At 34.3% G+C, this 13,052-nt stretch overlaps 1 protein-coding gene across 1 annotated transcript in view; it reads left to right on the top strand.

The window, feature by feature from the left end:
* The window catches only part of LOC107650151 (olfactory receptor 9A4-like), a 63,785-nt gene extending 51,117 nt beyond the window's left edge, over positions 1-12,668 (top strand). Inside the window, exons 2-4 of the mRNA XM_016426199.2 lie at positions 7,834-7,912; positions 9,803-11,774; positions 12,125-12,668. Of these exons, the coding sequence (XP_016281685.2) occupies positions 10,835-11,774; positions 12,125-12,132 (948 nt within the window). The 5' untranslated portion in view covers positions 7,834-7,912; positions 9,803-10,834 and the 3' untranslated portion in view covers positions 12,133-12,668. The remainder of the gene's footprint in view (positions 1-7,833; positions 7,913-9,802; positions 11,775-12,124) is intronic.
* The last annotated feature ends 384 nt before the right edge of the window (positions 12,669-13,052 follow it).

Here is a 13,052-nt window from a genome sequence, read left to right as displayed (position 1 = left end):
GAAAAATGTATTAGGCTAAAGCTTTTGTGCCAGTCAGTACTAAAATCAAACTATTGAGTGACTATTTAACTTCTAGCCTGAGTGAGTTTGAGACACCAGTCTCAAACAAAATAAAACAAAAAAAATTGTAAGAAACAAAAACTATCAAATACATCAAGAATTATTTACATTCTATCAGGAGAATCTGAAACAGGCATGATATTTTTTAAAGGATGGAAGAGATAGGCACAAATTTAGTAGATAGGGATTGAAAATTTAAGAGAAATAGATGACATAATTAATAGCTTCAGCAAAGTTGCAGGATACAAAATAAACCCACATAAGTCATTAGCATTTCTCTATAATACCATCAAATTTCAACAGCAAGAAATATAAAGGAAAATTCCATTTAAGATAACTCTAGGCAATATAAAATACCTGTGAATCTACTTGCCAAGATGAACACAGGAATTACATGAGCACAATTATAAAACACTTTTCATATAAATAAAGTCAGAACTAAACAATTGGAAAAATACTAATTGCACATGTATAGGTCTAACAAATATAATAAAAATTCCACCTAAATTAATTTACTTAATTCAGTGTAATGCCAATCAAACTACCAAATAATTATTTTATAGAACCAGTAAAAATAATAAAATTCATCTGGAAGAACAAAAAGGAATTAATTCAAAAAAAGTGAAGGAAGGTAGCTTAGCAGTACCAGCACTTAAAACATACTATAAAGCAATAGTTACTGAAATAATTTGGTACTGGTTAAAAAATACAATGGTAGATCAGTAGAATAGATTAGCTACAGAATATATAAGGGTAAATAACCTTAACAACTTAATATTTAATAGGCCTAACAACCCCAGTTTTGGGGATAAGAATTCACTATTTGACAATATCTTGTAACAAGATAAAGTCAAAATGGGTATATGATTTTGATATAAAGAATGATATCATATGTAAATTAGGGGAACATAGAATAGTTTACCTGGAAGATCTATGGAGAAAGGAAGAATTTATGACCAAACAATTGTTAGAGAGATACAAAAGGAATAATTCTGATTATATTAAATTTAAAAGCTTTTGTATAAACAAAAGCAATGCAACAAAGATTAGAAAGGAAACAAGAAGCTAGGAAAATTATAATAAATTCTCAGATAAAGGTCTAAGTTCTTATAGAGAACTGAGTCAAGTTTATAAGAATGTAAGTCATTCTCTAATTGACAAATGGTCAAAGGATATGAACAAGAAATTTTCAGATGAAGAAATCAAAACTATCAACAATCATATGGAAAATACTCTAAGTCATTCTTTATTAAATAAATGAAAATTAAAACAATTCTGAGGTACCATCTCACACCTATCAGATTGAATAATATGACAGTAAAGGAAAGTAATAAATGTTGGAGGGGATGTAGCAAAATTGGAGAGCAATGAACTGTTGGTGGAGTTGTGAACTGATCCAACTATCCTGGAAGATAATTTGTAACCCTTCCGAGAGGGTTATAAAATTGTGCATACTCTTTAATCCTGTAAAGACACGACTAGGTTGATATTTCAAAGAGATCATGAAAAAGGGGAAAGGACCTACTTGTACAAAGATATTTATAGCAATTCTTTTGGTGGTGGCAAAGAATTGTAAATTATTGTGATGTCTAACAATTGGGGAATAGCTGAACAAATTGCGTATGTTGGTAATGGAATTCTATTGTGCTATAAGAAATAATAAGTAGGATGCTTTCAGAAAAAGCTGGAAAGTTATACATGAACTGATGCAGAGTAAGATAAGCAGAACCAGGAGAACACTGTATAAACAGTAATAGGAATATTATATAATGATCAACTGTGAAAGACTTAGCTACTCTCAGCAATACAATCATCTAGGATAATTCTGAAAACCTTATGACAGAGCATACTAGTTATCTCCAGAGAAAGAACTGTTGGAGATGGATGCAGATGAAAGCATACTATTTTTCACATTAATTTATTTATGGTTTTATTTTGGAGATTTGGTTTTATATGAATATTCTCTTACAACAATGATTGATACAGAAGTGTGTGTTTTGCATGATAATACATAAATAGCTGAGATCAAATTGCTCCTGAGAGGTGTGAAGGAGGGGAGGGAGGGGGATAATTTTGAACTTATAATTTAGGAAAACGCATGTTGAAAATTGTCATTACATATAATTGTAAAAATAAAATATTTTTCAATAAAAAAGGAAAATCCAAAAGAAGGGAACAGTTGAAGAGGTAATCTCCTAGAAGAGAATATGAATATGTTATATATATGTATATATACATATGCATTTGTGTGTTCCTGTACTAATACTAAGTAAAGGAAGTTTTTTATTTCTTCATGTATATTTTTTGCATTTATATACTTGAATTTTTTAGTGGTTACTAAATAAACACATAATACAATTCTTATAACCATTAATAAAAGAACTCAGATACATAAACACACATGAGATATCCTTAAAGACATAATATTTATTTGCAATCTTTTTAAAAGGTTTGTATTAATTTCAGCAAGACAGCAATAAAACATTCTTTTGTAGTGTTTTTTGTTCCTTTCTAATCTTTATTTTCTTCTGGTTATTCTTAGAGTTTTCCTTATTTTTAGCATTGTTTTTAATTGGTCCTGTTAGAAAAGTATTTGCTTGTCATCAGGTCAATTCAATAAGAACTTGACATGTTTAACCTGATTTTGATTCCACTTTCTGGCCAAATTTTGAAGCTACCAGCCAAATTGTCAGGAGTATTTTCAGGAGTGATTGAAAGGCCTACTGTGTTAGCTACTATGTTAAGCCCAACTGATATAAGGAAAGGCATGTTAGATTTAAAATGGTTGAGGTCTTAAACTGTAGTGAGTTAAAATGGTGGAAGATATAAATTGTGATAGATATAAGAGAGGGTGAGTAAATTTGACCGCAGAAAATATGTTTCACTACAGTGTCTTGGTTTTTAAATCAAATATAAGGTGGTCACCAGGGAAATATTTCCAATTACTCAAATACCCAAGTCAACTGGGTTTTATAGAGATTTTTAATTAATAATATAATTAGGAATTAGAGAGAGAAAGAGTAGGAAAGGAATAATTATGAAGGGCCTCAAGCTAATATGGCCTAGACCTGAGTCTTAAGAGAGAGAATCAGTCAGTCAGTCTTTTAACACTCACCACAACGTCTGCCTAAACAAGGATTCTAGTGACACCAGGCCAGCTCCATCTCAGCTGACTTCACCAGAGAGCCTTCCAGCCAGAGACTGTTCCAAAGGGCCTCTTTCCAGAGCCTCCAGAGGGACAGAGTCCCTTTAGAGGAGCTCCAGCGAGACCTCCTTAGAGATTGTCCTCCAAGAGCTTCCCTTCTCCAGAGTCTCTCTCAAGAGATTCTTCCCAAGCGGTCCTCATCAGAGATCCTCCAAAAGGAATTCCTCCAAAAGGATATCTATCAAGAGATTCTGCTTTTTCTTATATAGGGGTTTTTCTCCCATGTCACCTCCCCTAAGTCCCTACATCTACCAATCACTGTAGACGCTTTCCAAAGGACTGCCCATCTAAATTCCTGCTAAGTCGACCAATCTCCTCAGTAAGTCTGAATCAAAAAAAATGCTGCTGTGTCGACCAAGATCCTCAGTAAGTCTGAATGAGAGAAAACACAGCTGAGTCAACTAATCTCATTAAGACAAAACTTGCTCGACCCTTTTAGGTACCTAGCATCCCATTGTATCAATTCTAAAAACAGGCCTGGCTCAAAGAACTCCTTGCCTTATTATAAGCATGGGTCCAAGTACTTTCATTGTTTAGCAAGGAGTTTTCTCTCCTAAAGCAGTCTAAAGTACGGGTGGAGTAGAGGTCCTCCCATTTCTGATCCTGGTAAGTTCTCACATCAAAATGGGGAATGTTTCTCAGTAGGGAATTTGTTCCAATTAAGAATTTCCCCGATGGGGAAATTTTTAACATTCACAAGTCTGAGAGATTTCAAGATTTATAGGCAAGAGAAAAAAATGAACCAAACCAAATTAAACCTAAACAGTACCTGTTCCCCAGAAGCTCCCAGTTTAGATGAATAATAGATAAGAATAGTTTAGGGAAACATGACTCTGTGATAATCTAAACAATAAGCTGTATGCTATGTGCTGTAAAATCTAAGAGACTAATTCAAAGTTATTACTATTAAAAAAAACTTATTAAAAATTTTAAGCCCTTTATTTGTTTGTTACATTAAAATTCCAAAGAATTTCCCTCTCTCCCCTCTTCATGCTAGAATGTGCATCATTTGATTATATATATATATATGTGTGTGTGTGTGTGCGTGTGTCTATATATATCCTGCTTGTTTCTATTTATCAGTTCTTTCTTTGGAAGTGGACATACACAAGTTATTCTTCAAACAATATTCAAAGAATATACACAGTTTTATAACTTTTGGTGCACAATTCCAGATTGTTCTCCAAAATGATTGGACCACTAACCAAGTGTTTATTATTGTCAATCAATACTGAGTGACTAGTATGTGCCAGGTGTGTGCTAAGTGTTGGAGATACAAACATAAAAAATGTCTAGCTTAATTGAAAACTTTAAAACCTCTACTGAATCAGTATGTTGATGGGTTTAATGGAGGCTCATTTAATCTGAAATCAGAAGGACTCCAAACATGGAGGAAAAACAAACATGAAATTAAATCTCATTTCTCTAGTGACCATAGAAATCAAAAGAACTGGTTTAGTCTAAAACTGATCTAGAAAGTAAGAGTGAACTACAAAGAAAGTGTGAAAGATTAGATTATAAGAGAAGGCAGACAGCCATGAGAATGAAACAGAGATTGATTAATGTTTTAATTCAAGTTTACCTCTTTGAGTAATGTGGGACTATACTCTTTAACATACCTATTTCATATGTTGTTTGTGTCTTAAGATTCTCTGGTATTACTAGCAAAGGTCTGCCCAAAGGATGATGCCCAAATCTCTCCAGATTCATTCTTTACTTGTGATGATGTGGAAGCAGTGGAAAAACACAAAGGCCACGTTCTGATTCCCCAATCTCTGAAAAAGGAATCATACCATGAACTTTGGCTATTAACAACAGAAATGTTGATAGAAAAGAAGACTCAATCTTGGGTTAAGAAACTTTTTATTCCAGAGCTCTTCTGGGATTAATATTTCATCACACTCTGCGTCTTAGTTTTATCTAGGTCCTCTATTCCAGCTCTGATTCACACTTAATCCTTTGCCCTTTGCACCCCACACCTTCTTTGCCCAAAGAATGCCTCCAAACCTTACCTCTTTTCTCAACTATCTACAATGTTCAGGGAGAGATAATATATCATTAATACCAATTATTCTTTGTTGTTCTACCTCTTTCCAAACTATATTCTCATTCATTCAGCAAATATTGATTAAATTATGATTTGAATAGCCTTAAGTTAAGGTAGGTGTAAGAAAGGTATGTCTTGTTCTCAGTGATGACTAGTACTCAAAAAGTAGTATGAAGGCAATATTAAGGACATAAAAGGAATGGAAAAGAAAATGATCCAATTACATAGTAAGTATAAGAGGCAATCAATGTAAGGTCAGTCCCAATCAAACCAAATTTGGAATATTGAGTCCATTTTGGTATATCAAATTTTAGGATGGACAATTTATAAGGTGGAACATGTTCAAAGAGAGTGAAAAGCTGGTGATAGGACTAAAGAATAAGGAAGGAAACAAGCATTTATTACTCATCTATTAAATTCCAGGCAATGTCCTTAAAATGTTTAACAAATATTATCTCAGTTCACATTAATCCATAAATGTAGAGGATATTATTATCCTCACTTTAAAGTTGAGGTATATAGAGACTAAATACCTTGCCTTAGTTCCCACCCAGCTAGTAAGAGAGTTGGGTCAAATTTTGGCTCATGTCTTCCTGATTCAAGACTCAATGTACTTGCCTCTAAAAACCATGCCCTATGGAGATCTATTGAAGGAACTAGAAATATTCATCGTCAAGTAGACTTGGTAGGGACATGATTTCTGTCTTCAAATATTTCAATGATTACCATGCCAAAGAGTAATTAGATTCATTTTGTTCCATCCCAAATAGTGGAATTAGGAGCAATGTAGGAAAAGATCTAGGGAGGCAGATTTCAATCCAACAAAAATAATTAAATTTAATTTAATTTTAAAAGGAAAATATTCTTAGCTACTAGATCAAACCCCACAATGGAGCACATTGCTGGTGAAGTAATAAGAAGCTTAACACTGTCATCAAGCAGAGATAGAATGATCATATTTTATGGATGTTGAAGACAATCTTTGATTTAGGGAGAATTTGAACCAGGTGATATCTGACATCTCTTTTGAATTTTAAACTACTATGAAAAATTCCTTTGTATTTCTTGGGCTATTTTACTTGGGGAACCTTTCAGGTATTAAGTTGACTTTTTTAAGGTCAATAAATGCCATATTTCCTCTCTTTTTGTATCTATTTCCCTAGGTCTTTCCCTAGAGAACCAACTTTGAGCCTAGAAAAAAATGACACTAGGATTGAAGATGCTTCACCTCTTTTTCTTAGAATATTGGAGTGAAAGTAGAGAAATAAATTCATCTTCTCTTTAAACAAAATCAGGGCTCTGATTGGCCAGAAGAGAAGAAGTTCAAGTTTGTCTGGCTTCCTACAGACTAGGTCCTGAGGGGATCCCAGCTTCTGGGCTCATTAAAAACAAGAGTTTCAACATTGAATCCTCCAGAGTAGGTAAATGAGTAAAGGGGAAAGAGTAGGATTATTCTGAGCACCCTTATTTCTGGACTTTTTCCTTAAGGTCTTTTGTGACATTCATTCCCTATTTATGGTGAGTTGAGAGGATAACATCAAAAGCGGGAGCTTGTCTTGCTTCAGTCAGCTGCTAGCTGATTTAAGTTCAGCACTATGTTGGAAGTCCAAGATCATTCATGGATTTTACTATGAGAGGCAAGCATTTGCTTTAGTATTTGCCTTTGTGATGGAATAGGAAGAGAGTGCAAGGAAACTGGAAGACCTTTGGTAAAATTCCTTTTAGAATCTGCAGAAACCTTTAGATTATAGAGTAGAATAAGAAAGACAATACAATCAGGGTACTTTTCTCTGAGTTATTCGCCTGAGCCTGAAAAGGGAAGTCATTAGAGTGGGAAAAGTAGCTGGGTTTAGGTCCTAACTGACACTTAGTGCCTTGTCCATGGGCAAGCATAAAATTCCTCACTTATAAAATGGGAAAAGAAATTCTTTCACTATCTCCCATATGGGGAAAATTAAAGGAAAGAATATAAAGAATGTGAATTTTTATTGGTGTATATGTCTAAAGTTCTATGACATTCTATTTTATTTCTTTTATGTATCGCAGTGTCTAAAGCAAGGCAACTCACAGAGTAGTTTACTAAATAAGTGTTTGTTTGATTGAACTCACCAACATAACTCATAGATTTTCAGACAAGTTTTCTTAAAAAAAATTCTATGAACTTGTACTGAATTGCTAAAGCCTTGGGGCAGCATGGCCCAAGACCCATGTACTATAGTCCAGGAATGTCTTTACTGTTTCTCTGAACAGTAGCTGGGGACAGGGGGATAGAGGAATCAGATGGCTGACAGTGATGTGCTTCATTGAGATTAGAAGAAACCAAGGTCAGTTTGTAGTAAAAATGGTAAGAGAGGCTCAGGGCAGGGATGGATGCCATGGTGATGCTAAACTGATGACTAGGGATTGATACATAATAATAACAAAAGTTCATGTTACACTTTATATACAATATCTAATTTGATCCTTTCATTGATTCTGTTGAGGCAAGAAGTTTAAGTATCTTGTGATTTTTTCAATATAGGGAGTTCCTAAAGAATGGACTTTTACCAGTACAGATGAACACTATCTATTCAACTTATACTTTGGAGAACACTGAACAGGTATGTGATCTGCCCAAAGACACAAAGTCAATAAGTACCAGAGGTAGCAATTGAATGCAGGTCTTTGTCTTTTTGAAGTCAGCTCTTTTTTCTTTCAAAATTTGAGGAGTGGGAGAGCACTCATAAATTTATAATCAGGCAATATTTTTATAGGAGGTGGTACATGACTTAAATCTTGAAAGAAGCTAAGGATTCCAAGAGGTTTAGGCCATAATGGAGTGAATTTCTGGAGTCAAGGAAGTTTGTACAAAGGTACATGGTTGGTAAACAGAATGCTAAGAACTTGAAGCAAAAGGAATACATGATGAGACAGAACATAGACTATGTGAAGTTGATTCATTTGTAATAAATAAACCCTGGAAATAGGCTGGAGCTAGATTGTACAAGGTTTTCTTTTGAAGTGATATAGAATTTTTTCTTTTAAAAATATTTTATTTTTCCTCATTATATAAAAAAATTAATCTTTGATTTTTAAAAATTTGAGCCCAATTCCTGCCCTCCTTCCCTCACCTTCCCCCTCCTTGATATGGCAAGCAATCTGATAGAGGTTTTTCATGTGTAATAGTGTAAAAAATCTTTTCTATCTGTGTCATTTAAAAAAATAACTCAAAACAACAAAAAAAGTGAAGAAATAGAATGAAATATAGTATGTCTCAGTCTGGATTCAGACTTCAGTTCTTTCTTTGGAAAGAACTTTCTTTTCAACAAGAGTCCTTGAGAATTTTCTTGAATCACTTTCTTGCTAAGAACAGTTTATAAAAGTTTACCATATAATATTGCTATTACTATATACAATGTTTTCCTGATTCTGGTCACTTCACTTTGAATCAGTTCATGTAGGTTCATGTTGATTTTTTAATGTTGTTCAACTTACACTAACGAACTAAAGAATAGAGGAGTCGTATGATCAGGCAGGTACTTAAGGAAGATTAGTTTGATAGCTATTTACAGGATAAATTAGAGAAGAGATAGTAAGGAGACATATTTAGAATCTATGGGATTAGTCTAAACAAGGGAGGATAAAAATCTGCTTAGAGCCCTTACTTGGAGTATGCAGAGACTGGAGTATGCAGAGGGGATGGATGCAAGAGATATTGTGGAAGTAGAATCTATTATTCTTGACAAATGGTTGGGTATGAGCCGGAATGAAAAATCTAGGATGGCTCAGAGGTTGAAATTGGGTAGCTGGAAGATGGGTGATGCCTTCAACTGAAAAGGACATTTTAAGGAAGAAAACACAATGGGCTCCACTGGGAACATATTGAATTTGAGATGCCTGTATGACAAGTAGGGGGTTATTTCTAGTAAGCAACTAGGGATAGAGGAAAAGACCTCAGGAGAGTGAATGTGTCTAGAAGAATTTATTTTGAATGCGTGATATTGATATAACATTAGAACCAATAGGATCTAATGAACTCAACAAGAGAGCTGATATAGTGGGATCTAAGAACAGAGTTATGGAGAATATCTATTGATGGGATAAAAGGGATTAGGGTGATAGGCATGGTTCAACAAAGCAGAGTGAAAACAAATGGTTGCACAGGTAGGATGGAAACTGGCATTGAGTAATTTCATAATTGCCAAGGAATGACAGAACAATTCCAAGGAAGGGATGGCCAAGAGTAAATAAAAAGGAAGATAAAAGAAAAAAACTTAACAATGAAAAGATCATTGATCACCTTGAAAACAACAGTTCATTTAGGCAATGTGTTTGGAAACCAAATTTTAATGGATCAAGAAATAGTTGGGAAGTGAGGCAATTGAAGCAACAAGTCTCATTTTTAAGAATTTAGGACTTATTTATAGTTCTCTCAATTTTAGTACTGTCCTGCCACCCAATTCCAGCCTACTTCTATCTCACATCTTTCTATCTCTGTTTTTCTTTTCTAGGTCCACCTTCTTTCTGTCATGAGTGCAAGTTGACTTCTCCAGGGTTTCCTTGGCTTCTGGAAAATCAGTCACTGTATCTTATTCAATATACTGAATTTAGTGAGGTACTGAATACTATTAATACTACTATTAAGAGCTTAGCCTAGACATTAGCAGGTAATGTGAGGATCTCACCTACACGGCATCCAAGAATGCACAACAATATGTGAGGAGGCTATCATTCTGGCTATACATGAAGAAAGGAAGAGAACAATGTGGAAAACTGGGAATTATAAAGGAGAAGATGGATTTTAGAGGGAAAAAAATGAACCTGGGAGTCAAGATATGGTGGGCTCTATTCCCACCTCTCCAAACAATCAGTTGTGTGACCTTGAACAACACCCTTACTTTTCTGAGCATGTTTCCTCATCTACAAATGAGTGAGGCTTAGTTGCATGTCACCTGAGGTTTCTTCTGTTTATAATATTCTAGGTTGTTTCTAGTAATAAAAAGTATATATGAATGATGTTAACTAGATACTTAATTATTGAGGAAATAGAGGAAGAGACTAATCTAGTGCTTGATGGTATGTTTCTACTCTCATAAGGTGAGGTGGGGATCTATAAGAAAAGAAGATATAGACTGGAAGAAAATATGGAATTCATGAGATTTTGAGTTTGGGGAAATGAGCTTTAGAAAGAAACAAATATGATAATAAATAAGCTATTTTTAGCTGTCAGAGCAACAATGTCAGGTTGATTGTAATGGAAAATGAGAAACAAATTGTGAAATGATGAAAGGGTATCTGTGACTTTCTGTGATTTCTATGCTATACCACTGTTTCATATTCATAGACCAGAAAGGGAATTCATTCATTGACAATATTGATTTAATAATACCTCTTGCCAATTAGACTTGATCTTGAAATGTATCCTATGAACAGATGATGAGTACAGCAAACACATGATCTTTATACATTTTAGAATTAGGACTTCTGATGGCTAATGCTAACTCTCTTTTGCCTTTTAGCTTTCAGAAGGAACAGAGGACTGAATGGTGGGGAATCACTCTGGAGTCATCAAATTTTACATTGAAGGTTTTTCTGGTTCTCCAGAGTTCCGTCACACACTTTTTGCCATATTCTTCTTCTCCTTCTTTGTGACTATAATGGGAAATGTGATAATCATTGTGATTGTCTGTGCTGATCACAGACTACACTCTCCCATGTATTTCTTTCTTGGTCACTTGTCTTGCCTGGATGTCCTGATTACTTCCACTCTCATTCCACCAATGCTAGGGGGCCTGCTAATGTCTGAGTTACTGACCATGTCTTTCTCTGCCTGTTTCACTCAACTCTTCTTGTATCTCTCTTTTGGAACAACAGAATTAGCATTACTTGGAATAATGGCAGTGGATCGTTATGTAGCTGTTTGTAACCCCCTGAGATACAACATCATCATGAACAATCAAGTTTGTATCTCAGTGGTGACTTTGGCCTGGGTACTTGGGTTTCTTATTGAAATCTGGCCAGTCTATGCTACTTTTCAACTCCCCTTCTGCAGATCAACTGTTGTGAACCATTTTTACTGTGACAGAGGGCTATTGCTTAAGCTTTCCTGTGAAGACACAGCTTTCTTAGAGTTTATTCTCTTCTTGATGGCTGTTGTTATCCTCTTTGGCTCTTTGCTTCCCACTCTCATCTCCTATACTTATATAATCTCCACTATCCTGAAGATCTCTTCAGCCTCTGGCCGAAGAAAAGCCTTTTCTACCTGTGCCTCTCACTTCACCTTTGTAATAATTGGCTATGGAACCTGCTTATTTCTTTATGTGAAACCCAAGCAGACCCAGGCAGCTGAGTATAACAGGATTGTCTCCTTAATGATTTCAGTGGTAACCCCATTCCTGACACCCTTTATCTTCACTCTGCGGAATGATAAAGTCAAAGAAGTTCTGAGAGATGGGATGAAGCACTGCTATCATCTCTTTAAGGGTAAGACCTTCCCAAGGAATATATCCATGAAAACTGTATTTTTTTTATTATTTGGTAATTCTGAATGTTCATTCTTTAAGTTAGTTCCTTGTCAGAATGATCCAATAGTAACAAGTTTTCTTGTCCTTAAATATATTCAGGACATAGTTAAAGGCAAGTTCACTTTCCTTCAAGGAGCTTTTCTCAGTTGGCACCAATGCCATTGGTTTGCTATAATATTACTCAGTTTGAAGGAGATCATTGTGTGGGCAAGAATTTGAAGTAGATTATGAGCTAAAAGAAGGGGTAAGTTTGTGGTATGTGTTACATGCATTTATCTCTTTTCCTCTCCAATATAATTTTCTATGTAGGATCTTGAAAATCAGAACCCCCAAGTTGTGAATGGTCATTAGCTCCACACTTTCTACCCAACGCCTTCACATCTTGTACTACAGTTACTGGAAAAATAACAAATGAACATTTAAGTCTGAATGAACTAATCTAGGGCCAACAAATGAGAATCAGAAGAAAAAATATGTATATTCATGGAGTATAATACCATAACTCAAAACAACTGTTTCAATACAGTCGAACTCAATTTAATGGCAGTACCCAGAGGACAGAAGCTGAAATACACATCCCTTCTCTCAAAGAAAATTTTTGCATAAACTATCAGAAGAAGTCACTGCATAAGTTGGTTTTGCTTAAAAGTGATTTTCTTTATAAGAAAACACATATGTGTGTGAGAGTTGTTGTGTGAGTATGTTTTTTTCAGAATGTCTATGGAATAAAACAATGGTCTTCAAACTTCAAACTCCTTTGATCAAATGCCTTAGTAAAATGTTATTAACACCACCAACATATGCATATTTATTCATTAATTATGTAAATGTATTTGTATGTTTATAATTTTACATTATAAAAAATATAAATAAATAAATATAAATAAATAATTTAAATAAAATAAATAAATAAATAAATAAAAACAAATTTAGATGGATGAGATGTGAAATAATATTTTAATCATATTTCATTTATTTATGGTAGAACTCATTGAAAATGGAGGCAATGTGATCAAGCATCCTTCATTAGTTGTGAAAATCTTGGCTTAAAACTTTATAATGCTGAGGTTAAAAAAGATAATAAAAAAGGTCATAATTAGTTTATTTCAATACTTGGTAATGAAGGCTACCATATTTGAAAAAGAGAAGTCATAGCCATCCAACAGAAGAATGAATGAATGAAAAGCATTTGTTAAAGTCATCATACAGTTACTGTGCTAAGTGCTGAGAACATCCC

This window comes from Monodelphis domestica, chromosome 5 (genome assembly GCF_027887165.1).
Source record: "Monodelphis domestica isolate mMonDom1 chromosome 5, mMonDom1.pri, whole genome shotgun sequence".
Classification (NCBI taxonomy): domain Eukaryota; kingdom Metazoa; phylum Chordata; class Mammalia; order Didelphimorphia; family Didelphidae; genus Monodelphis; species Monodelphis domestica.
This window is presented reverse-complemented; position numbering and strand designations above follow the sequence as displayed.